The 24,617-nt window shown below is 50.9% G+C and overlaps 2 protein-coding genes and 1 long non-coding RNA gene across 3 annotated transcripts; 1 reads left to right on the top strand and 2 right to left on the bottom strand.

The window, feature by feature from the left end:
• Positions 624–9,625, bottom strand: LOC110401845. The gene is made up of 6 exons (XM_021403362.1): positions 9,569–9,625; positions 7,064–7,486; positions 6,707–6,853; positions 3,016–3,110; positions 2,124–2,247; positions 624–1,767 (listed from the first exon to the last, which is right to left on the bottom strand). Exons 1-5 carry the CDS (start codon positions 9,623–9,625, stop codon positions 2,184–2,186), a joined length of 786 nt encoding a protein of 261 aa, XP_021259037.1. The 3' UTR covers positions 624–1,767; positions 2,124–2,183.
• FOXG1 (forkhead box G1) lies at positions 11,393–13,287 on the bottom strand. Its single transcript, XM_021402829.1, has one exon. It carries the CDS (start codon positions 13,254–13,256, stop codon positions 11,901–11,903), a length of 1,356 nt encoding a protein of 451 aa, XP_021258504.1. The 5' UTR covers positions 13,257–13,287; the 3' UTR covers positions 11,393–11,900.
• LOC110401462 lies at positions 13,824–16,086 on the top strand. Its single transcript, XR_002440392.1, has 3 exons — positions 13,824–14,028; positions 15,120–15,199; positions 15,810–16,086. It is a non-coding gene; the product is annotated as an uncharacterized LOC110401462 (long non-coding RNA).

The raw sequence follows: 24,617 nt of genomic DNA, 5'->3' as shown, positions 1-24,617 counted from the left end.
GGCGTACGCTATAGGGAATGCCGCACGGCGATGGAGAGGGGAAGAACCTGATCCCAGGGGCAGGATTTCGGCGTTCCTGAGAAAGTCACAGTGCATAGCCATATTTTCTTTCGTTCGTTCGTTTTTCTTTAGAAGAAGATAAGGGCATCAGTTTAGCTCTTTTATTAGGCGTTGGAAGAGTGGGAGAAGCCTTTTGCTGACGGCTCATGACTCACACGGTCTGTAGCTTTCCGGCTATCGACTACGGCAGGGCGTGCGTGAGGTATTTTACAAACCAGCACTGAGGCCCAAATCCGTGAGTCACAGTGCTCAGCAACCACCAGGCTCAGTCCCGCGTGTCTGTGTGTTTGTGCTCCCACTGTCAGAGAGCGGGGCTGTATGTTCCTCACATGTTAGATCAGCAATTTCGTGTGGATTCCGACACTCCCTAACGACCCATCCCACGGAGGTGTCTGAAAGCACCTCGGATGAGCTCCCATCCCTCTCTGGCTCTGAAGTGACACACCTACCCACGGTGTAGGGTGCATCACTCGAGACAGATTTACAGTTCAGCCCTCCCGGCAGACAGGAGGAGAGATCTGCGTGGAATATAAATTGAAGAATGTAATTCTTTCTCAAACAAATAATCTGCTCCCTTTCAAATATAATTAATGTTTTGATAGTGCATTTCTTGTAAGAGAGAGATACAAAAACAGAGGCAACCTCTTGGATCTCTGTTTGTATATTTGTAACAGGAATTTACAGTACCTATCTTATGAATGTGACAGATAGAGTGTTTTAAACATCGAGAAGGTTTATTTATTAGCACAACTACAGCAGCAGACTGATAGGTCTCTGCTATCCCCCGTGCCCATTTTGCGCGGATAAAATGGCATTGCGCTAGGACGGCACTATTCCTGCGGTGGGACGGGGCCGTTTCCCAGCCCTAGGATGAGCCCTGCCCCACCGGGCTGGCAGTTCACCTCTCGCCTTTGTCGTCCGTTTCCCTCTACCCTCCCCGCTGCTCTCGCCCACAGAGCCGAGGGAGACCCTCGTGCCCCAGGAGCAGTGCATCTCCTCCCGACAGCCAGCCCCGTCCGCACCGGTCCGTGCTTCGAGTCATACTGCCTGAACAAAGCCGCGCTGGGAATGCGCAGGACGTGTCAGATACGTGTTAAATACTGATATATGACCTCATGGCTCATTAGTTGTAGATCTACTATCCAATTCTGCGGGTGAAGGATCTTTTTTTCCCTCTCTTTCTCTCTTTCCTTCTCCCTCTTTTCTTTCTAACACCGCTCTCAGAGGAGCATACCAGAGGTGATTTTGCTGTGCTTAGGAACAAGAATTCATTCCTAATACCCACTAGATTGCTGCTAAGACCCAGAAGAAAACTGCATTGGTACTAACTCAGTTTAATTCTACATTTTAATTCAATGTTTAATTAATGTTACAAGCACTGGAGATCGGCGTGAAATTAAAGCTACCTGCATAGTCCTATCCTGTGTGTCATAAAGGGCCAGATGCCAATCCCACTGGTACCAAAGGTAGATTTCCCATCTGTATCACTGGACATTGTACTGGGTCCCGATTATGCCTATAGTCCAGGAATTAATGCATTTTGTCTTGCCATTTGATGTCACATTCGTTTGAAAAATCGAATATTAAATGGAACCACGTTATGAAGAAATTTTTGAAAAACTTCTGAAACGTTCAGGTTTCCAGCTGGGGTGGTCTTGCCCCGTTTCACTTAACATGGTGTTGTCAGAGGACACATCTGAAAATGAGCTTTCCAAGAGAGAAACAAACATGTAGTTGGTATGGAGGTCTTCAGCAACAATGAGCATAAGTAATAAGAGTCACTAAATAACCACTTAATTCCACAGAATTAATCAGTTAACTTTAAGGAGTAAGGTTTGCAGTTGCAAAATAATGCCAGGCCCTGTTGTTGTGGAAGCACAGATCGGGCCGTTCCATGGCATGTCTTCTGAAGGCAAACTCCAGTTTCTCTCCAGAATGCATAGTTTCTACATAGGTTATCACTGGTCAGTATTTGCTCCGCACATAGCAGTAAGATAACTTGGATTTGCTGCATATAACGTTGCACCCGTTTTAATTTTCTGGTAGGTGTTCATTGGATTTACCTGGTCTAGAACAGCCTGACATTCTGGCAGACACCTGGGCATTGTGGCAGATAACTCCATTCAATACACTGTTACCAGTCTCAGACACCAAGATCCAATTAATTCGATGTTTGCCTTCAGTGATCTGTGAAAAAAACATACGGGCAAGGGAACAAAGAGAGGAAATATTTACCACAGTGATCTGATAATATCTAAGAAAATGTCAAATACCCACATTTAAATTCATTTCTTGAAAATAATACGAAAAGAACAGAAGGAACTTCGGTATCTTTGGGATGTGCAACTGGTCCTTTTTTTTTTTCCGCCAAAGGCTGACATAAGGGACGGTCGCACTTACGTTCAGAAAATATTGTTATTTTTCTTAATGGGGAAAATTGGACTCCCGCGACTTAGATCTGTGGTATTTAGAAGTGGGATGGAAATTGGACTGACACCACTTTGCACTTTAACAATCGGATTTCGTCAGGGTACAAGTTGTTTGTTTAACCCGACAGCTCCGTGCACCCCGTCGCACGCTTTTACACACTCATTAAAACGATTATTCACGACCTGTCGAGTGTTTTCTCGTTCATTCACAGGAAAGACTTAGCGCTCTGAGATTCGAGCGCGTACGGTCAGCTTTAGCACGGACCAAGGGGAGAGATTACTTATCTCTGCGATCATCTGATGCGAGGCCGCCTTATCTCTGCAGGTTGCAAAGCAGCAGTTGCTGGAGGGGGGGCGGAAATCAGAAACAACCAAACTTGCCGAAAGTACGAGGGAGAAGCCAAGGGCTCTCCGCTGAGCGGCACCACGGGACGATCCCTTTCCCTCCGCCCAACTTGTACTCGGGACCCCCGGTACGGCTATGGGAGGCGGTATCCCTCCCCGGCCCGGCTCACACCGCCCGTACCTCTCGCCGGCGGGACGGTCGCGCCAGAGCTGCCGAAGCTGAGAAAACTGTGATGAAGCGGAGCCCCCCTCGGAACGGCCGCCACGGAAAATACCCTGCTCAGAGGAAAAGAGCTAAAATATAGGTCAAAGTGTCATCCTTCTGCGAACCGGATTGTCCGCAGAGACCGGGGCGATTGCTTTTGAACAGATTTAATCACTAAGCAACATAAAATATCTCCTTCTTTGGAGAGCTCTTTGGAATGCCGACCCTTCCTTTTTCCTTCTTTTTTTTTTTTTTTTTTTTTTTTTTTTTTTTCCTGATTCCTATACTCAGATCACCTAAGAATCTTAAATTCCATCGCTAAGGAAAGCTCAGGGGCACCATAATAATGGGTGATGCCTCTCGGCTACAAAGGCAGACCAGGGCCCGGAGGAAGAAGAGCACATCGGCTCCTGCTCAGTCTCTACGGATCCAGAAAAACATTTTTTATATGGAAAATATCTCAGCAGAATGCCCCTTTATTTAAATGAACCGAGCCCGAATACAACAAGGGATTTTAATCTGAAACGGTTTCCTAATTGCTCGAAAGGCAAGCACGTATAAGTAATTTGTTAAACTTATTGGATTGCAATAATCCACTATCAGGTTAGCTAAGAATGGATCTGTCAAGTGTGTTTCCCAGCCTAAGCTCTTTCTTTCAAACCAATCTGGTATAATAATTAGCAGACAAAGAAGTCGAAATATATAAGCAAATAGCTCAGGTTCCGCATAAATAAACAGAGTGATCAATTACTCTGCTCGGTTATTGATGAGGAAACCATCGATTTGACTGCTCCAACCTGCAATCAGAGAGATCCGTATTTAATTATTAGTACTTCTACCTTCACTGATTTAATAACAAAAATAGAGCTCACACAGCCTACCCTTCCGCCTAAATGCAAATGATACTGATGACATAACTGAAGGCAACTTACGCTTCCCAGAAAACAAACAACTTTGATCACATAGAACAACTAGCGAGCGGGGGAAGCGGCGCTGCCTCCCCAACGAGTGCCAGGGGACATTTCACACGCAGATCGGGCAAAGATACCCGTGCATATATGTTCACACGCATATGTGTAGCCATGTAGATATTCGGGGAGAGGTTCATTGATAAACAGCAGTGCGATTTATATTTGCGTAATTCACACTGTTTTCCAACAGACCCCTGTGAGCGAGCGCACTCAATTCGCTAACGAAAGTGCACTGGTACCGTTCCGGACCATCGCGCTTCTCTCCACATGTGCGGTTTAGACACCCAGAAGGAGATTTCTTTATCACTGGAATGTTTGGAAATCACCACCTATGAGCTGTGGCGTGATAAAATTTGTGGTTAAGCGATGTGCGTTTAACAGCTTCCTTTCCTTGGGGTCTGTGGACAGCCCGAGCCCCACCCGTGCGGGGCCGAATGCGCTCAGTGTGCGCGGAGCGCGGAACGGGGGGAAAATCAAGTGCTCGTAGAACAGCACCGCGATTTTTGCTTCAAAAAGGCAGTCCGGGAACTGGTGAATATTGCCCGTGTTTAACACTCAGAAGTAACGCAGCCTTTGGGAAAATGCAGCTTATTTTTATTCTAAAAATAAAGTTTTGCTTATTTTTGTGAGAACGCAACTACCTTATTTTATTCGTCCTTTTCGGACTATCTGCCACGGCTGTGAAAGAATGCCGTCGTTTTATTCCTAGATAGGTGGACTTCGGGAAGATCAGTTGGCAGCTCCCTGTCTGCTCTCGGGTGCGCTGAATTTATCAGAGTATCTCATCCTAAATGCTTGCAGCCAGCTCGGTTCTGGGTGGGACCCGGACGAGGAGGGGCGGAGAGGGGCTACGAACCCTTTCCCTCAGCAAAGGAACAGCGCGGGGCGACGGTTTCAGCCGCAGGGACCCCGAGACCGGGGGGAGGCCCCGATGGGGCCCGTCTCGGAGGCTGCAGCTTTTTCCACGTGCCCCTGCCTCCCTGCGAGAGATACCCCTGCGAAAGCGATCGGGGAGGGTTCTCGGAAATAGACTCCAGAGACCCCGGGCTGGTTTGGTTTGAGCGTAGGGAGTTGAGGGTTGTTGGGCTTTTTCTGTTTGCTTGTTTGGGGGGCAGAGGAGGCTGTTTGATTTAGCCCTGGAGCTCGGAATTGGGCGTCTCCGCGCGGGGGACTCTCATTCCGGGTCGCAGCTCGGGCAGATCCCCGCGGGCGGCTGTAAGGGAGCGACGCTCACCCCGGCGCGGGGTGGCAATGGCTGCTCTCAGAGCCGCCTTCACTGAGGCTCTCCTCCCAAATCATAGACACTCGGAGGGATCCTTACAGACAGTGCTTTGACACAGGCCGCCAAAGGCGCTCCGTGTCCATTCCCTGGCTGAGAAGAGCAAATCCTCTCGTCCCGAGTGTAATTCGCGAGCCTGAGGCTGTGCTCTGCTACACGATGCTGGGGGAGAAGTTGACGTATTTATTCAATCTATTCATTTATCTATCAATTTATTTATTTATTTATGTTGGAGGGTTGTTTTATTTCCTTTGTTTTCGGGTGATAGGGTTTGGGGGCTTGAGTTGCTTTAGGAGATTTTTTTTTTCGGTTTCCGATATTTTATTTTGGCCCGGTGCATTTCCCTGGATGGAAACATTCTGAATCAGGTAACGGGAAAAGGATTTAACTGCATTTCCCTCCTGCACCATCTTTCTCTGCAGCTCCCACGACGCCGAGCTACGGACACTTCCCACCGTTCCTCCTTCCCGAAGCGGAGGGAACCCAACTCTCACAGCCCTACACCGCCTGCACAACACGGTTCTCCCTCTCAGGGCCCCGCGCAGCGCTACGAGGCGGCCCGGCTCCGCAGTTCCCCGGCGGCGGCCGCAGCGGGGCCTGGCGCGGCGCTCTCCCGCTATGCAAGAGCGCCCCCAGCCGCGGGCCCGCAGCGCCGCTCAGCGCCTCCCCCGGCCCTCAGCGCCCGCAGCCGCGCGGGGTTGGCGGCCGCGGGGCCCCGCTGTCCCCGCGGCGCGGGTAGTGAGAGGCAGCCGGAGCCCTGCGGGAACTGCGGGGCTGAAAGCACGCCCTGGGCTCTGGGAAGCTGCCTCCTGCGTACGCTGAGTGCCCGAAGTTAATCGGGAAAGGAGCAGGGGAGGTAAAATCCTCCGCCGAGGAGGCCGAGAGCGTGGACAGAGCTCTGTCGGGCCAACGAAGCAGCGACAAGCGGGGACAGGTGGGGACAAGAGGGGGCACGAAGGGCCTCGTCCCCGCGGACACATCGGTGACTTAAACCCATGACTACAACTTCTGCTTCTGTCCCGAGATGTCGGTCGGCTCGAGAAATACCCGCAGAGCAGCAGAGGGAATTCGGGGAGCGGGCAGACAAAGCCGCGGCCTCTCCGAGGTTTCCGGGAGCTGCCCCAACCCCGGGGCTGCCGCCGCGCTCCGCAGGCAAACCTGCACCCACCGGGGGCGGCTCTGTGTGCGCCCTCCCATGAGGCCCTCCCGGCACTTCTGGCATTCCCGAAACTATTTGCGCTACGCCCGCAAGGTGAAGGAAGCTCCCTGCTTTTTCTCTAATGATGGGTTCCGACCCTAACCAAACCATTCCTTCAGGAGCCCGCCCGGCTCGGAGTCTCGCCAGTCCCTGTCTCCCCGCACAGCGCGCCCCGAGCGCGGCCCGGGCCCGGCGCTACGAGTGGAGATCCTCACTCACCGCAGCCGACGAAGCGTCCGTCCCCCGCCGCCCGCAGCTTCTCCTGCGGCTCCGAGAACGGACGCAGCCCCGCTCCTGGCGGGTGGTGTTTTCTCCGGCGTCGGTGCCAGCGGAGCAGCGGCAAAGCGTTAATAAAGGAACTAAAACCTGGAGAGAGAGCGGGAGAACTGCTAAAGCGGCGAAGAAAGTTCCAACTTACCGATGGGAGCGAGGGGGAGGGGAGGCGGGGGGAGGAAACGCTTCGAAGAGAGACCAAATAAAAAATAAATCCTGGCGTTAGACGCACGCTCTGCGGTGTGAGAGGTGCTCGGGAACCCCGCATGAGGACGAGGACTGGGGGCAGCGCGGCTCCGCTACCTCCCGGTTCCCCGAGCGGAGGAGGACGCGGGTCCACACGGAGCGGCGCGGGGAGGGCGGTGGCGGTGGGGTCCCGGTTGCGGAGCGCTGCGCCGAGGGCAGGTTCTCCGGTGAGGCAGCAGCGTGCGGGAACTCCGCCCTCTGGGCACAGCCGCTCAGCCCAGCGAGCAGCCGCAGCCAGCCCCGAGCCCGCTGCTGCTCTTCACCTCCCGCTCCCCCGCTCCCGCCACGCCTGACCCCGTCACCCAGGCGCTGCGCTGTGCGGGGGGCGGGGGGCGGCACGGGGAAGTGTGGGGCAAAGCCCGCCGAGGGGTGCTGCGGGGTGCGCGGGTGTGCGTGTGCGCATCCACAGTTGTCTATCGCCGTCTTGAGTTCTGCACTGTGCAATAGGTACGTGCCTGCACCTTCCCTGGGGCTGATGTACTATTGAGAACTATGCAATATATCCTAAATGCCGGTGCAGATCTCTCAGTGAGTTTTCGGAAGGGAAAATATCAACAATTAAAGTATATGAATTCCTTTTACAAAACGTTATTATTTCTCAGTGCCCTTTCTCAAGCAGAACTCCGGCAAGTTCAGTCCAAACACAGCTGGGTTCGGTGCGAGTTTTGCCTGAGCACTGAGTGCTGCTGCAGAGCCCACGTTAACACGAGCGGTGCTGGGGTGTACACCTGAGCCTCGGCTCCTTCCACAAACCCTGAGGAGCATCTGAAGGAGTTCTAAAGGGCGCGGTGACGTCCCCTCTACAACTCTTTTTCTTTTCTTTTTTTTTTTTTCCCCAAGCACGGAAATAAAAAATGGTCTCTCCCCCAAACAGTGGTTTTGTGTCACTTAAGGCAAAATATATTATATACATATACTGTTCGATTTCTTCAGAACACTTTCATAAGATAACGGATATTATTTTACTGAAACTTTTTTTTTAGTCTTTCAAAAAGTAGTCGGGAAAAAAAAAAACTATTTTGGTTTCGAAATATAATTTATTATCTCTCATATGGGTTTGCGAACACAATCTTAAAACCGTAATTGGAGGTTTCTTGATGAGCAGCTTTCTTCTGCTCCGATCTATGCGAGCAAAGTTAATCAACCACCAGCTCGGGAAATAAAAACAGCTCCTAGAATCCATACAGACAGAACAGCACACAGAGGGAAACGCGGAGAAACGGCACTGCAATGTGCGTTAAAAAATCCTGAGAGCTCTGCCTCAGGGTTTGGCATGTAACGTCCCATGGAAATGAGGATCAGATAACAGAATCATTGCTAGATATAAAATGAAATGAAATAAATAAAATGAAATGAAATAGAATAAAATATCCTTGCATTCTCTACCAAACGATTCTACATAAAGAAGAGCGCCAAAGACACTCTCAGCTAACAAAAGAGTTTCTATGCCTGGAAGCAGGCAAGGGTGAAGGCATATTTGGGGCCTTAGCGGTGCTGCTACACTCCGTGACAACCTCAGCATTTTTTTCCTCCCGAAGACGGCCATTCGTGCACAGAGACGTGCATAGATTGCAGCCCCGCCACCAGCCCTTCTCCCGTGCGTGGGAGAGAGGAAGAGGTACACCTGAAGTGCTCGAGCAGTACTCGGCTGTGGTGACCCCAGTGCGGAACGCTCAGAGCCCACTGAGACGAACTCTGCGGAGCCATCCACTGGGGTCTCCTTCCCGGGAATTATTATGCATCACGCTTATCTAATTAATGCTATTAGCCAGCCCCAAACTGCCATGGCTCTGAGATTGTGCCTTTCTCCAACCACGCTCCCTTTTCCCCTTTTTTAGCACACTCTCGGCAGATTTTTTTACACTGCAATCTAAATAATACTTTAAGTATGTGCTATTGAGTTACCTGCAGTATACAACCGATTGGAAGTGGTAAATAATAAATCATTCCCTTTGTCAGCTGCAGCAGATGCCATCCTTTTAATTTGCTTAGGCACAAAAGTACAGAGCGGGGTCCCGAGGCTCCAGGAGTTCCAGTCACACTTATTTCACTGTATTATTTCCGACGGCCTCTTTGCAAAGCATGCTTTTTTTTTTTTTCTTTCTTTCTTTTTTTTTTTCAGTTTTTGCGATCTCCTATTTTAATGACAATGGAGGGAAGGCCGGGGGGAAGGGCTCTTCCAAGTGGAGGTATCACCTTTTCCTCCCCAAACAAAGCGGCCCTTCTCTCGCGGCGGTGATTACTTTGGAATTGCAGAGGCGAGAGTGGAGCAGAGGATATCAGAGTTTTCTTCGCTGTCCCCCACACAACGCAGGGCCGGGCGTCCCATCTCCCAGCAGAGCCCTTCGCTCCTCTTGCTTCCTTGCGCATTTGCCCGCATCTGTTTATTCATCACTTATTTTGGGAAGATTTCTCCTCCCTCCCCTTGTTCTTTTAAATATTCTCATTGCGAGAATTCAGATTTCCTGTTGCTTCTTCTTTCACCCTCAGATTTTTTTTTTTTTCCTTTTTCTCCCTCATTCCTGCCTCCCCCAGCTCAGCTCTTTCAAGTGCCCGCGATACCATCTCCGAGCCCCGCATTATTTCCCGGGGCCCATTGTAGCGGCTGCCGCTCAGCATAGCGCTCCCAGAGCTGCCCCAACACCTCAAATGAACAGCTCCGTTCTCCGCTGCGGGAGCCAATTAGCTGCTAAACCTCCTGCACAACTTTTCTAATTATTTTCAACAGTTATGGCTTTCATAGGGCTCCCTAAACTGACCAAGAAAGGATTAAATACTCCTTAAAATCAGTCATCACGTTGCCTCCTAAAATTAATGGATTGGTTTTCTGTACTCGGGTTAGTTTGCTCGGATTTGTGCCAGCGCTGTCCTCAGCAGGCACAGCGCAAAAACAGGCCGGTCCAAAACTTTGTATTTGAACACATCCACCTTTTTTTTTTTTTTTTTTCCTTCCCTCCCGTACATTTCAATCCCTGCCCCAGCACCGCATCCTGCAGGCCCCCACCCGGCTCAGCACGGCTCAGCCCGGCCCGGATGGCTCAAACTGGCCCAGTCCAGCTCGGCTCAGCCGATCCGGATGGCTCAGCCCGGCCCGGCCCAGCCCAGCTCGGCTCAGCCCGGCCCAGATGGCTCATCCCGGCCCGGCCACCGGCAGACGCAGGGCAGGGGTGGAGAAGGAGGCTCGAGATCCCCGTACAACCCTGTGCAAAGCGTTCAACCCAAGGTTAGCGGCATTGAAAGTCTGTAAGTACAGAGCACAGACACTTCGGGAACTGCGGATCTTTCAGATAAGGATTGCATTTAATACGCGTACGCAGCATAGCTTGCCAAATTTGATCAAGTCATTATAGGAAAGCTAATATGTATATGTATATACACACATTCATAGTTCATATAACTTCACTTATCATACAGTCGGAATTACTCCTTTCGGATGGATAATTCTTTCAAACCATACCAACGATTGCAAAAAAATCCCATGTTCTTAAGAAATAAACCACGTACCTGTACTTCTTCCTAGCGCGTGTTACATATATATGTATGAATGTATATGTACATATCTACATACATTCGCAATGTTAAGCGCGCTCAGTGTCAGACTGCATCACGACCCCCACCTCGCACCGCCATGCTCAGGCTCTGCACCTCGCATGAGGCCGTGAGGTATCACTAAAACCCGCTCCTTTCTGTCCCCAAATGCTGTCTTTAAACACGAGGTGATGTGTGTGTGTGGGGGGGGGGAGGGGGGGAAGAAGGAGCATGTGAAAAATGGACGGCCGCTGTGCCAGGCAGCGTGCGGACCTCCCTGTAACTTTAAAGCCTCAGGAATTTTAATTTTAGTTAATAAAAGAGACAAAAAAACTATCAAGTATATATGAATTTAGCCTATTTTTTTTTTATTTCTGTGTGTTCATAGTAAACATTTTTGTAAGTGACAAACACGGGCATATGACCACAGTATCACAATCAAGAAATTTTAAGACAACATTAACAATCACTCAAATTTATGCGTCATTTGCGCAACACAGGTTACATATTTGCAAGGTTTACCTATAAGTACAATAGGTATTAACATTTCACTACATTTAGAAAAAAAAATAAAGGTGACCTGTTAGTGACCACATACATCAAAATATACACAACACAAACTGAAGGCAATCAGTAATTTTGTCCCCTTCGGAATCATCGGAACGGGCAGTGCTGCGAACTGAAAGAATGCGGCTGCTTTTAAATTACTCCGTACACTGAGTGCATTTTCTAAAACCCAATCTTTGGTCTAAAAGTAAACAAACAAACAAACAGGAAAAAAAATAATTAAAAAAAAAAAAGGAATTAAAAAAAAATGAGAAGAAACCCCAAAAAGAAAGCGGTTAGGTAAAGAAAAAAGATAAAATTATAAATGGCCAAAACGTAGTTTTTGGGCATCTCTCAGTATGAATCTGCTTAAATACAAATTACACTTTCTTTTTTATTATAGTTTTCATAAATCTAGTGGCTTTTTTCAAGGTCTGCACCCACCGACATATCCATGATAACTTATAATACTGCAAACATGGAGAATCTAGCGGCTTTAGAGATGGACTTTTCGTGTTTGAATAGGAATCGCGGAAGCAGTCACTATTAGATACACATTCTACTAGAAATTTGTCTTCCAAACTCCATAGTCTACAATGAAATCTCCCCACATTGCACCTCGCTGACACTCCTCACCCTGGTGGCATAATAAACGACCCTAAAGACTGAACAAACGTACAGAAAATGGGGGACTTAATAAAAAATACCTGGGCTTTTTTGTTTTCCTTTTTTTTTCCTTTTTCTTTTTTTTCTCCTTTCAATCATCATTTACAACGCGAACGTGTGTAAAATGTTCACTTACAGTCTGTTCCCATGGACGTTAATGTATTAAAGGGTTGGAAGAAGACCCCTGATTTTGATGTGTGAAATAATCGGAGAGTCCTCCGGAGAGTCCCGTCGTGAAACTCGGCAAAGAAGGTCTTAGGGACTCGCAGGGCAGGGTGGAGGGTGCCTGCGGCGATGTGGATGAAGAGGCGGCCCTGGCCGTCATCGAAGTGCTGCTCTGAGAAGTCATTGAGGGGTGAGGGACGTGGGGGAAAAAGTAACTCGTCTGTCCCGCCAGGAGGTTCACGGAGCAGGGGTTTAGGGAGTAGGTGCCGGAGCAGGGGACCGACAAGCCGCACGGCACCGAGGCGGCCAGGGCGGCGGCCGTGAGGTGGTGAGTGGCGTAGGGGATCTCCCCATTGACGAGTCTATCGACGCTCAACCCGTTGGACGTGGAAAAGGAGTGATTGTTCCCCAAGGAGTTCTGAGTCAACACCGAGCTGTAGGGCATGGGGTGGCTGGGGTAGGCGGACGCGGTCCCGTTGTAGCTCAGCGTGCTGCTGGCCCGCGGGTGGTGCAGGGACAGGAAGGGGGACATGGGCCAGTAGAGGGACCCCGCCCGGTCCATGAAGGTGAGGCCGGTGGAGGTGAGGCGGGCACCGCGCTTGAAGGCCAGCTTGGCCCGCGAAGTGGTGGAGCGCCGGCGCAGCTTGCCCGTGGTGCCCCCGATGAAGACGTCGTCGCTGGACGGGTCCAGCATCCAGTAGTTCCCTTTGCCCGGGTCGTCGTAGTGGCGGGGCACCTTGACGAAGCACTTATTGAGAGAGAGGTTGTGGCGGATGGAGTTCTGCCAGCCCTGCTTGTTCTCCCGGTAGTAGGGGAAGTTCTTCATGATGAACTCGTAGATGCCGTTAAGCGTCAGGCGCTTCTCGGGGCTCTGCCGGATGGCCATCATGATGAGCGCGTTATAGCTGAACGGCGGCTTCTCGTACTTGCCGTTCTTCTTCTCGCCCTCCTTGCCGCCCTCCCCGTCCTTGCCCCCCTCGGCCGCCCCCTTCTTCTCCTCGGCCACCTTCTCCTTCTCCTCCAGCTCCGCCGCCGCCGCGCCGGCCTCACCCTTCCCCGCCAGCGCCTCGGCCTTGGCCGCCTCCAGGGCGCCGGCGGCGGGCGGCGGCAGCAGCAACGGCGCCTTTTCCTCGTCCTCGTCTTCGGCCGCGGCGGCGCGCTGGGGCTGTTGCGGCGGCGGCGGGTGGTGGTGGTGGTGGTGGTGGTGATGGTGCGGGTGGTGGCTGTTGTGGTGGCTGTGGCCGCTGTGGTTGTCGCTCTGCACGGCTTCGGGCACCAGGCTGTTGATGCTGAAGGAGGACTTCGGCAGCATTTTCACTTCCTTCCTATCTCCCATGTCCAACATCACACGCTGCGCCGAGGGGGCGGCTGGCGGCGGCCGGGGCCGGGCGGGCGGGGGCCGGGCGGGCGGCGGCACCACCGGCGGCGGCGGCGGCGCGGCGGGAGCGCAGCGTCAGGCACTGGCACGGCATGTAGCACGCGCGGGGGACGGCGGCGGCGGTCACCGAGCGGAGAGAGCCGGAACGAAGGGGAAAAAAGAGGAGGAAAAAGGAGTAAAAGAGCCCTCTGAAAACCAAACAACAACAACAAAAACCCAACACCTCACGCACACGCATACAAAAAAAAAAAAAAAAGCTACTTCATGGTGCCGGTTCCCCCGGTAAAACGGTGTAGGGGGGAGGACTCGCCGCGGGTCGGAGCGGAGCCGGCTATACGGAGCGCCCCGGCCGCAATTAATTTCAGAGCTGCAGACACGCACCGTGGCTGTAAAAAATTTTTTGGTTTAACCTTTCCGACCGGGCGCCCAATCAGCGGCGGCGGCGTGCCGGAGCGCCCTGCCTCCCGCCGGCCAATGGCTGCGCGCCGCCACGCCCCCACCCCCCCGAGGCCCCGCCCCCCCCGCCGCGGCTCCCGCAGCGCAGGGATACCGGTGCGGGGCGCATCACCGGACGTGCCCATCCGCGCAACGGCACTAATCCCCTCGCGCCCAACCAACGGCGCTTGGCTTCGGGGTTCCGCTCGGTAACTCCTCCGGTGGAGCAAAGTTGCTCCGTGCCTCTGTGCCACCGGGGCAGGAGGCGGACAGGAGCCGGGGGGGCGCGCAAGCCGCAGCGGAGGTACTACTTGGCGGATCCCGACGGCGCCCGTCGGCAGTGTGTTCCCGGGCCCCGCCGCGCTGTTGTTATTTATTTTACCAACGGGGAACAACAAAACTCAGCCGGAGGGGTCGGGGCGGCGGGGCGGGCGCTGTAGCCGGGGCTGGGTGGGGGCTGGGGCTGTGCGGCGGACGGGCTCGGGCTCGGTGTGGCCGCGACAGGGCCGGGCAGCGCCAGGTGGGCAGAGGCCTCTGGCCGCGGCCTGCGGAGCAGCGGTTCCGCCGAACGAATAAAGCGCCCCGTATCACCCGCAGTCCCGCGGGCTCCGGCGCAGCGTCCCGCGCAGTGCCTCCGTTGGCCCCGGCGGGCTCGGTGTGGGCCGCGGGGAAGGGAACAGGGACTGCATTCCGGCGGTAGCGTTGGTGCAGGGGCTCCCGGAGCGGGCTGCGGGCCGCCCGGGCTCGGCGCTGGTCGGCCGCATCGCGGCGTTACCTCTGTGAGTACGGGGAGAAGTGAGAATCGGCCCCGAAACAAAGCGAAATGAGCCCCGCGTCTTCCTCGCGCCGAAAGGAGAAGGGGAAATGTGAGTGATAGAGTATTGGTCACATTTAAAATGAACGCTGAGCAACACAACGTACAGCCGGTGTCTGTCGCTGCGTTCAGACACCCAAAGTTTATGTTTGTCCCGCTGGAGAAATGGTTCCGTTGAATTAACACCCGCAGCCCTGCCCCAGCCGTGTGTCCCAGGAAAGACAGCGCAGAACCCAGTGCAACCACCACGGCTCTGTGCCTTTCCTGTGTGCGTTTGTGATTATGTGCGTGCGTGCGAGAGAGCAGCTGTGAGAAAGAGAGAGTAAATCCCCACAACAATTGCCATGGACGGGCAATAAACAATTGCAATTGGGCATGGCACGAACTGTGTGCGTTGGATTAACCTCGCTTGACCTCACTACAATTGTATTTATTTATCCAATTCCGTAACAGGTTGCTACTGACCAAAAAGAGGTAGAAGTCAATGATCAACTACCTTCGTTTTTTATTTTTTAGAATTACTGTTGTTTAAAAAAAAAAATCATGACAATTTGTAATTATTTCCTTACACAACACTGAAGCCAATAGACGGGAACTCCTGAGGAAAAGCGCAGTGTGGAGGATGTGACTGAGCTCTGCAGTGCTAGGGGTAAGAGGAAAGGTAAGCTCTGTGCATATTATTATGGTTCTGAAGAGCATTAACCAATATATATCAATGCGGTGCAGCAAGATCTCATCGGGACGGCTGGGCCCTGTGCGTTTTCCTACTCGGTCTAGCATGTAATGATTCAGTGTAACCGGATTCTTGAGAAAGGACAGGTTACGTAAACATTTACTGCTGTGGAGTAACTATACTATTTGTACTCTGATATGCAGGAAGGAAAGTGTTGATTAACACAGAAGGAAAAAAAAAAGCGAAATTAGCTGATTGCATGCTCATAAGTGCAAGCTGTCATTGAACTGCTTTTAAAATAGACACAGCTGGGTGTTTGTGTTGAAAAATTTCTTGTGTTTTTGCTAATACTGAAATAAGCATGATTTTGTATACCAAACATTTTCAGATCATTAAAATTTGTAATCTGTGCTGGTTTTAAACACAAAGAAAAGAAACGGATTCATTTCGCTGTAAAATTTGCTGATATTATATTAACTCAATCAGGTCTGTACAAACGGGGTATTGTGCCTTATCAAATCCCTTTGATCCATTTAATACACAAAGTGCCAAACGTGTGTATTGTTTGTTAACATTGAGCGTTTTATTCAAATCCCAGCTCTGCAGCGAACCGGAGGAGCTCTCGTTTAATGTAACACTGACATCGCCTGCTGAAATTTTAATGCTCTGAGGTGTTCCTTAGGTCAAAGCTGAGCCTGTTTTGAGCTGTGTTCAGGGATGAGAACGCAGCAGAGAAGGAAAGAAAACCTTCGTCCTTTTACATTTCTGAGCAAATGACCAATACAGACAGCAATGTGTTTTTACAGCGTTTGGTGATCTGGGTTTAATATTCTGTCATTTATCACGGCAGCCGAATAAAGTACTGTGCACAAATTTAGGATTTATATGATGTATTTTTTTTTTTTTTAGCGCCATGGATATACAGTTCTACCAAAAAAGGAAATGTTGCGTTCAATATGTAGTGCGTATCGTTCCAAGCTCGTGAGATTAATTCCCTGTTTATAGGACAGAAAAGGATATGTAGGAAAATCACGTCAATTATTTTTACTGGACTTTAACTTTTGTGTCTGTTTTTTTGTTTTGTTTTAAACTCTGCTGAAAATTCTCTATGTATAGAAGCAGAACTATTGGCTTTGGAAACTCGAAATCCTGCTCTAATGCTAGTTCTTGTCTTAGCTCTGACCTGGCCACAGCCCCAGTCCACTTCAGTGGTAGATTTGTATATGGTGGCCCTGAATAAGTGGCTGGTTTGACACTCTCGGCTATGTCTGCACTCGAATTCCTGTGAAAGGGTCCGTAAATTTAGCACATACTAGCATGAAAATTTTGGTGGAGTGCCTGGCGAAACAGCCTGAGGAGAGAAGGGAAGGCACGGCCCCAGCCCGGCGGGGCATGGCCGGTGCGAGGAGGGGCAGCTCTGCGCTCCCCACCCTCAAGGACCGAGCGAGTCCTGCTTTGGATGAGGGTGGTGGCCGCCTGCTCAAGTGCCATCCAAAGGGCTGTTGTGCGGCTTGAATATAGAGCCTGGATACAACTTCTACTGATAGTGTTTCATCGCAGATTTTTTCCCTGTATGTTTTTAAAAAATTAAAGGCCAAAGGAAAAGCGTACCACTGTCAGCTCAGTGGATGCAGATATGCTGTGGGCCCCCCCACCCCCCGCGGCTCCAGCCTCCAGTCCCCCTTCACACGAGTACAGCGGCTCTGCACTCTCAGGCTCTTCCAAGGGGTTAAGCTTCTAAAATGTCCTGACAGCTTAAGGAATGAATGAGGGGTTTTTCAGCCATGAAGAAAGAGTATTTAATAACCACGCTTCGATGGCATCATGTGTCCATGAAACGAGTCGGGACACCTTAGATTAACAACCTCTAATATTGCTTTGGGTACAGTAAATGCCTGGATGTCCGTATTGATAACTCTATCCCCCCGGATTCTAAGCTTGTCTTATTTATTCCAGGTTACCTGGGCAATTAAGGTAAGGGCAGCTCAGCAGACAGCGATATCCCGCTGTTCGGGCAGGGCGAGCGGGGCCGGAGCGCAGCGCTAACAAAGGCGAGAGGTGGCCATACAAATTGAAGAGGGGTGAATGGGACTGGAGGTGGAGGAATGAATGGAGGCAAAGAGAGAGAGGAAGTATTCAGCAGTCCACCCTTACATCCGCGTTTGTATATTTAAGTTTAGGTGTCTGTCTCTAACCGACTTCCAGTTAATCCCTAACAGCTGGTCGTGATGCTAACGTTAGTGATTAGAAGTTACTCTATTTAGCATGTTGCATCCTTCTTGCCTGGGTTTTGGTTACAGGTTATACGATTAGCATTGCGAGAACAGTAGTGAACTAAACTTCCCAGTGAGAGGTCTTCACACCAGGGAAGTGTTACTTTGTGGCAGCAGCCCTGCCTCGTCAGTCATTAGGAAGCTGTAGGTTGTCAGAGCCTTCTCTTGCGCGCACACACGCGCAGTCACACACGCGCACATACAAAACCACAGCACTAAAACTAAATTAAGAAGCCGATGATTAAGACAAGCGTCTACGAGGCCTGTCATTTCAGCATCCTTCCATCATAACATTATGGCACCGAGAAATTTGCTTGAAAACCCTGGAAAAAATGTCTATGGGAGAGCCTGGTATTTGAGATAGCTTAAATGTTAACGTCGAGTGTAGGCTGGGAGCTGCCGCGGATGCAAGGTGGTATTCCACTGAGGACACGGGTGCTGCAGAGACCTCTGGGCTGTCCGCACACTCGGGTGAGTATTGCTCCCTTCTATTGAAGCAGGTATGCAGGCACTGCGCGAATCGAAGTGGACCGCGTTTGAAATCCGCAGCTCAGTTCCTTGCGGAGACTTCGGGGAACTCCCCCTAAAGATAGATCTGTAATGAAAAATCCCTGCCGGATGACTAATGGTTATTGGCACTCGGTGCCCCTTTAAGGAGAACGGCACATATTGTGCCGAAGACCTTGCGAGCACCCTTTAAATACAAACATTTTAAGCCCCCCTCCCATGCATCCCCACCCCTGTTGTTTTCGGGCTCGTTGTGTTGTAGCTCCTCTCCCCCCCCCCCCCCCCCCCCCCCCCCCCCCTTTAAGCTCGCTCGTCTTCCCTCCCCCACCCCATTCAGAACTAATTGCTCAGTTGCTGAAATGTTTAAAGAAGAGCTAAATTTCCTCATCCGATGATCTTTTGAGAAGCGTCACTGTACCATAAAGACCAGCCAGCGGGGCACTGCTGGAGGAGAGGTAGCGTTCACGCAGTGACGCTCGGCGCTAGGTGTAAAGAGTTCCCCTCACGCCGAACTTCAGGAGGTGCCTCTCACGGGCAGGGTTTGTAACAACGAGGAAATGGGAAGCGATTGCTGTAGGGGACAGAAACCTTTGGTGGTGTCGTGAGCGCCGGGACAGAACGGTGACTGAAGGGGGTCCCGGGAGCATCGCAGCTCTCCTTTCCCACGGCGGCTGCAGCGGGGTGGGGAGGGAAGAATTTCTTCGCATGGGTTACACGTGAAAGGTTTTATTTATTTATTCCTATACCTTTAGAATCTCATCCATGGAGAGCCTATCTGTAGACGTCGAGCTTCCATTAGAATTTGTGTGTACTTCTGCCACTGCCAGAATTTTTCAAAACAGAACATTCTGACGCTCGCTGCCACCTTGAAGGCTCGGAGGTGCTTTTTTGCAAAACCTGAGATGCCGCCCTTCTGTTACACAGCGGTGTGTTTGAGTGTGTCACCTCCGTCTGTGTACACGTATCCTCGCGAAACAAAAAAAAACACAAAGGATCAGGATAGAAATAAAAATATCCCTGGAGAATTAATCACAGAGCTATGATGATAATAAAATGTAGGGGGGAATGGGCCACTGAAAAGTCGTTTATTGTTCTCGAGGTTTCAATACATCATTTTATTTTCTTGTGTTTGCTGGTAAAATATTTTTGGCCAATGCTGTGCTTTTTTTTTTTTTTTTTTTTTTTTTTTTTTTTGTCTCCGAGTTTAAAGATCAAATTCAAGAATCGGGAGATAAAACACTGAGAAAGACCTGGAGAAATGACTTGGAGCGGCTCTTTGACTCCCAGAATATTATATTTTCGTAGTGCCCCTCTAAAGCCCCTTAGCCTCTTATAAATCTTATAAATGTAATCTTGAGCAAAGGACACATGTATGTGGGTCTGCAGTTTTTCGGTAGCACGGTAGAAAATGCTATCTCCCTCCCCCCCGCCTTCCCAAACCCTGCCCCCTCCCCCAGCACAGAGCCAGACCCGTTCCTCCTCGGGCATTATTCCCCAAGCGCTCGGAGCAGCCAAAGAGCATATGCCCACCCACCCTACCTGGCGTCCCCGCTCCGTGCATCCATCGCAGCCCTCGGCTTAGCGGGATCTGAGCTCGACACGATGAGCCGCGGGTCCCATTTTTAGGGCCTACAAAAGGGCAACATCCTCCCCTCTCCCGCCACCCCCCCTCCTGGACCTCCCGTGTTACCACAGCAAAATGCTGGAGGTAGCACAAAAGCCATACACAACTGTACACCCGCGTAGGCAAGGCGCCTGACGAGCCCCAGATCAAAGCCACTTTTCGTTTTCTCTGTGCCCGGGGCTCATGCGGGAGGAGGCGGTGCGCGGCGCGGAGTTGTGCGCGGGTGCAGAGCTGCGCTCGGTGCGGGACCCGCACTCGGTGTGGATGCGGCGTTCTCCGGCACCGCGGGACGGGCGGGGACCGAACCTCGCTGCTTTCGCTGTGCCCCGGTCTCAGGGGACGACTCTCGCTGTGGGGCGTTCTGAGCACTTTATATTGGCGGAGTGCTCTCCATGTTTTCTTTCTTTCTTTCTTTCTTTCTTTCTTTCTTTCTTTCTTTCTTTCTTTCTTTCTTTCTTTCTTTCTGTCTGTCTGTCTGTCTGTCTTTCTGTCTGTCTTTCTGTCTTTCTGTCTGTCTTTCTGTCTGTCTTTCTGTCTTTCTGTCTTTCTGTCTTTCTGTCTTTCTGTCTTTCTTTCGCGGAGGGAGGGGAGAAAGATGGTAAGGGGCTCGTTGGATGATAATAACTGCTACCGCTCATAAATAAGTTTCTTGGGGAAGGACTGATAGCGTACCCTTGATATCTGTGGGTGTGTTCATACATTATTTTCATATGATATGTCTTTTAGACAGAGCTTGTTTTCCTCCTCCCTCTCTCCCCAGCCCACCCTCCACCCCCCGTTTTGTTTCTGGAGTTTGTTTCGCTTTTAAAGCAGCAGCAGCACAAACAAACAAACATACAAAACCGACTGGCAACAAGTTAAATCTCGTCCGCGTCCCTCCCACCGCGTGCGGACGGTGCCTCGCTACTGCCTGGGGTGGTGGTTCTGCCTCGGCAGTAATCTGACCGAGAAGCGGCTGCACGCTGACTTCTGAGCAGTGACATTGTGGAGAGAAAAGATGTTGAAAGAAACACTTCTCCCGGGATGCATCATCTCCTTTGTGTGTTTGCTCCTCTGTCTTTCAGATGGGGCGCTCCATAGGTTTGCACGCACATGCACGCACTGAGGCTCTGTTTCCCAGGGAGTTTTCAGAAAACAATGTTTATTAGAACCGACCTATAAACTCCACCTAAACAATGAAATCACGCCGTAGTTCGGAAAACTCCAACAAATAAATATTTTGCACAAGCAAGAGGAAGGCATTGCGCTTTATTTGCCTGCTCGTTGCAAAACGTCAATAACAGAGGTGCAGATAAGGGGCTCAGAGTCCTTGTCCACGTTGGACTGGACAGAATCATACCCATTTAGGAACAGTCAGCGTTTGTTTTCCCTCCCAAGGCGGCTACAAACTAGTTTTGCGGTTGTATTAAATACCGAATCCACAAGAAAACATTTTCTCACTGAGGGTCCTGATCAGGTCTCACCGAGGCTTCAGCAAAAGCCCCTTACGAGAGCCGCCTGCATCCCACGCCTCAGCTTCTTCCTGCCTTCAGTGCAAAGAACTGCAGACAGACCGTGTTTGGCTGTGCTCAGCGTTACCTAGCAGATACCTCTTCACGCAACCGCACAGTTCGCAAATGATAGTTTAACTTTCTCTGTTGTGGTGGGCACGTGTTTTGTCATCTGAAATTAACTTGTGAAAGCCTTTGTATCATTTTTTGATTTGTGTTTGGCGACAACGTGGATCATATCTTACCGCGTTGATGGTTGGTACAATTGCTAAATTAAAGGCATGTTTTCGGCTCTGAGAAACAGCAACAAAAAAACAGCCCTCTGAGAGCTCATCTTCAGCAAAACAACCCAAAGAGCACCGTAATAACACAGCGCAATATTTTCTGCGTGTGCGGTGTCTGTGTCACTCGGTGTCTCTATTGTCTGTGCCTAGGGATACTCAAGGAACTCTCTGACTCGTTACCTATGGCCGTCACCTAAAGGAATATACGAGCACTATATGGATAATCGCTCCAATTGCCTGGAGGAATGTAACTGGAGTTATGTATTTTTTCCTTCTCCTTACCTGTTCTCCCATGTAAACATTAGGAACTGAATTCGTCTTGACGCGCTTTGGTGCCTGAGCGGCACGGAGTGCGCCGAACCAGTACAATAAATTGAACGAACCCCGCTGCGCGCGGTGCGGCGTTGTTCCCTCTGCTGGGGCTTCGCTTCCCCCGCGGAGGGCGTCCTGCCGCGCCCAGCGCCGAGCCCCGCGCTCCTCCGGACACGCAGATTTAAGAGTAAAGCCCTTAGCGCGTTGGGGCTGAAATTATGATTTTCCACGTTTCAAAAGGGACGGGGCTCTATTTATAAATGTTACAGGAGGTTTCGTTACTTCAGGAACAACAAAACGGGAACAGAGCTGTAATTTTCAAGAAAATAGGATTTCAAAATACAGAAATAAAAAAGTAGAGAAGACGACGTATAATTCAATCAAATTACAGACAATTGCTTTAAAATTCAGAATAGTAGCGATCCATTATGTCTCTGTTTTATTAGTGACAAGTACAATTACTCTAAAATAAAGAACACTGGTGAATATATAATTGGCTGTAATCATGTTAGTGTTGGAATAAAAATGACGGGGACATTTAACACTTTGACAACAAAATATTCAGAAACAACTTATTTATTCAAACAGTTTTTATTTGCGTCCACGTGAGGCAGAAACACGCTTTTGCTTACGATAAATCAATGTAGGTTTTTTTTTTTTCCCACTTTCAATATACATATAACTAAAGAAAGATTATTAATTATTTTGTTATCCGCGGCTTAATGAAGTCTCCCGAGTGCGGCTGCATTTCCGCTGATCGCTCGGTACCCAGAGAACGCCATCTACAGGAAAAGGGCTTCAGACTGAGCACAAATCCATACACTGTTGGTTAAGTAAAAAAAAATCAGAGTTAATATTCCTCTCCAAATCTGGTTCCGATGTTACCTACCGCTCCGATCACAATATTTGCTTTGTAATTGCTTTTCGCGATTCGGTTTGTTATAGTTTGACACAATGTAGGAATCTGTTACGAGGCCTTTTGTCTGAGATGCAGCATTTCAGAAATACGCTGAACTCCGCGAAGAAGCACTTTTTCTCCCCCTAAAGCAGCTCTTTAATCTCGGGAGTGACATGATCGTCCCTGAACAGGCGCTCTATCCCTTCAAACGAAGTGTGGAAGATGCTCGCAAAAGAACCCCGAAAACAAACCACTTGATTGAAGGCATTTTGTGCTACAATTGTGCTCGTGGAATAAGACACAACATTCCTTTATCTTTACTTTAACGTATTTCCATTTGGACAACGCCTATAAATACCCTAGGCACGCTCTCATCTACTCGCGTAGAACATCCTTTGCCCCCTAGCGTAGTCCCTAAAGGTGAAGCTTGGCCGTGCTGCTCATTTCTGAGCCTTTGATGGAACCTCATCGAAGTAGAAAGATTGTCCCTTAATATTTCTATCAGATAACTGTAGACCCGTGGAGACAGCGTATATCCTCCGTGGTGCGAATCCAGCACCACAATCAAACCATAGAAAATAGGAGAAAATAGAGGAAACTTTCCAGACTCCTCTATCTGCATCTTTTTAAAATCATTTTCTCCTGGATTTGTTTCAATCCCGAACGAATATTTCTTCTTCTATTTCTTTATTTCTTTATTTACTCTTTACCTCCCACTATCGCCCAGTTTTCAGGTGCCTCTTTGAGTGTGTGTCTCTGCTCGGAGCCGGACCCCACCCTCTCCCCGCTCCGTGCCGCCTCAGCACCCCGTGGTGGGTGTAGTCCCCGAGCGTTCCCCGCCCGCGGCTCCCGCAGAGCTCCTCCGCCTTCTCCCTCCTTAACCCGGGCCACAGATCCGGACGGGCTCTGAGAATTTCAGGTGTGCGTTAATCTGTGCAGCGCGGCACAAAAAGCGGCGGTTCGTTGACATAAAGGCAGAGAAAAACTACCTCGATGAAAACCTCGATGTGATGTGCTACTTTGAAATCCGAGGACAAATGCCGGAAAACTTTATTATTGTTATTCATGCTCCTACTGGAATCAGACTCAAAGTTTATGCCCGAGTCTCCCTTTATCTCTTCGCTTCGGAACACTGACAGCGAATGCCGCAAATCGAGAGGCTGTGCCACATCTCCACTTTTAAAGCTCGCTTAATGCCAGCAGGAGAGCTCCCCACCTCCCCTCCGCTCCCCCCGGCCGCCCGCTCCCGCAGAGCAAAGGGGCCTCGCTGTCCCTCCCCTCGGGCCGGGCTCTGCCGTTTCTCGGATGCCTCGCACCAAACCACAGATGTCAGCCTTCCCCTACGTGTTCGGGCTGTTAATGCGGGAACTTCACACGACAGAAATGTTCATCTCTGGAGCCTTTCCCAGGGCCAGCCGCGGATTTCGTGCGTCGCCTCTGTCGCGGGCGGTCCCGAAGCCCCGGGAGGGGGAGACGGGGGCTTCCTCGGTGCACGGCAGCCACCCTGTCCCGGGGTGCCGCCTGTAGCCGGCTGCAGCCCAACTCTGCAAATCCCCGCGGTGGCGAGGTACCACGCTCCCAGCTCGATACGTCCCTTGATTTTTTTGGAGTAATTCACACTCCCCGACCTTTGTCACACCGTCACCAACTGAGGGAGGCCCGGCAGGGGCCTCAGAAAACCTCACTGTCCCTGGACCCCCGGGGCTGCTCTTTCGCACCCCGGCGAAGGGGCCCCAGCGGTCCCGCTAGGTTGGGCCGGGCCGGGCCCGGAGCGCAACCGCTCTCCCGCCGGCGGAACGGAGCGCGATGTGAACGGCGGCGGCGACATCTAGCGGCCCCCGGCCGGCAGCGCAGCCCGCGTCCGCTGCCCCGGCACCCGGGCCCGGAATGGAGGCGAGGCTCTGCCTGCTCCGGGGGCTGTTCCCACACCCGAGGGGCTTCCCCTACTACCTCCTCCTGCCCTCCCGAGGAAAGTTGATGCCGGCGGCCCGGCCTCCTGCATAGGAGCTGCAAGGAGG

The sequence above is a fragment of the Numida meleagris genome, chromosome 6 (genome assembly GCF_002078875.1).
Source record: "Numida meleagris isolate 19003 breed g44 Domestic line chromosome 6, NumMel1.0, whole genome shotgun sequence".
Classification (NCBI taxonomy): Eukaryota; Metazoa; Chordata; class Aves; order Galliformes; family Numididae; genus Numida; species Numida meleagris.
Note: the sequence above shows the minus strand (reverse complement) of the source record. Positions and strands in the feature narration are given on the sequence as shown.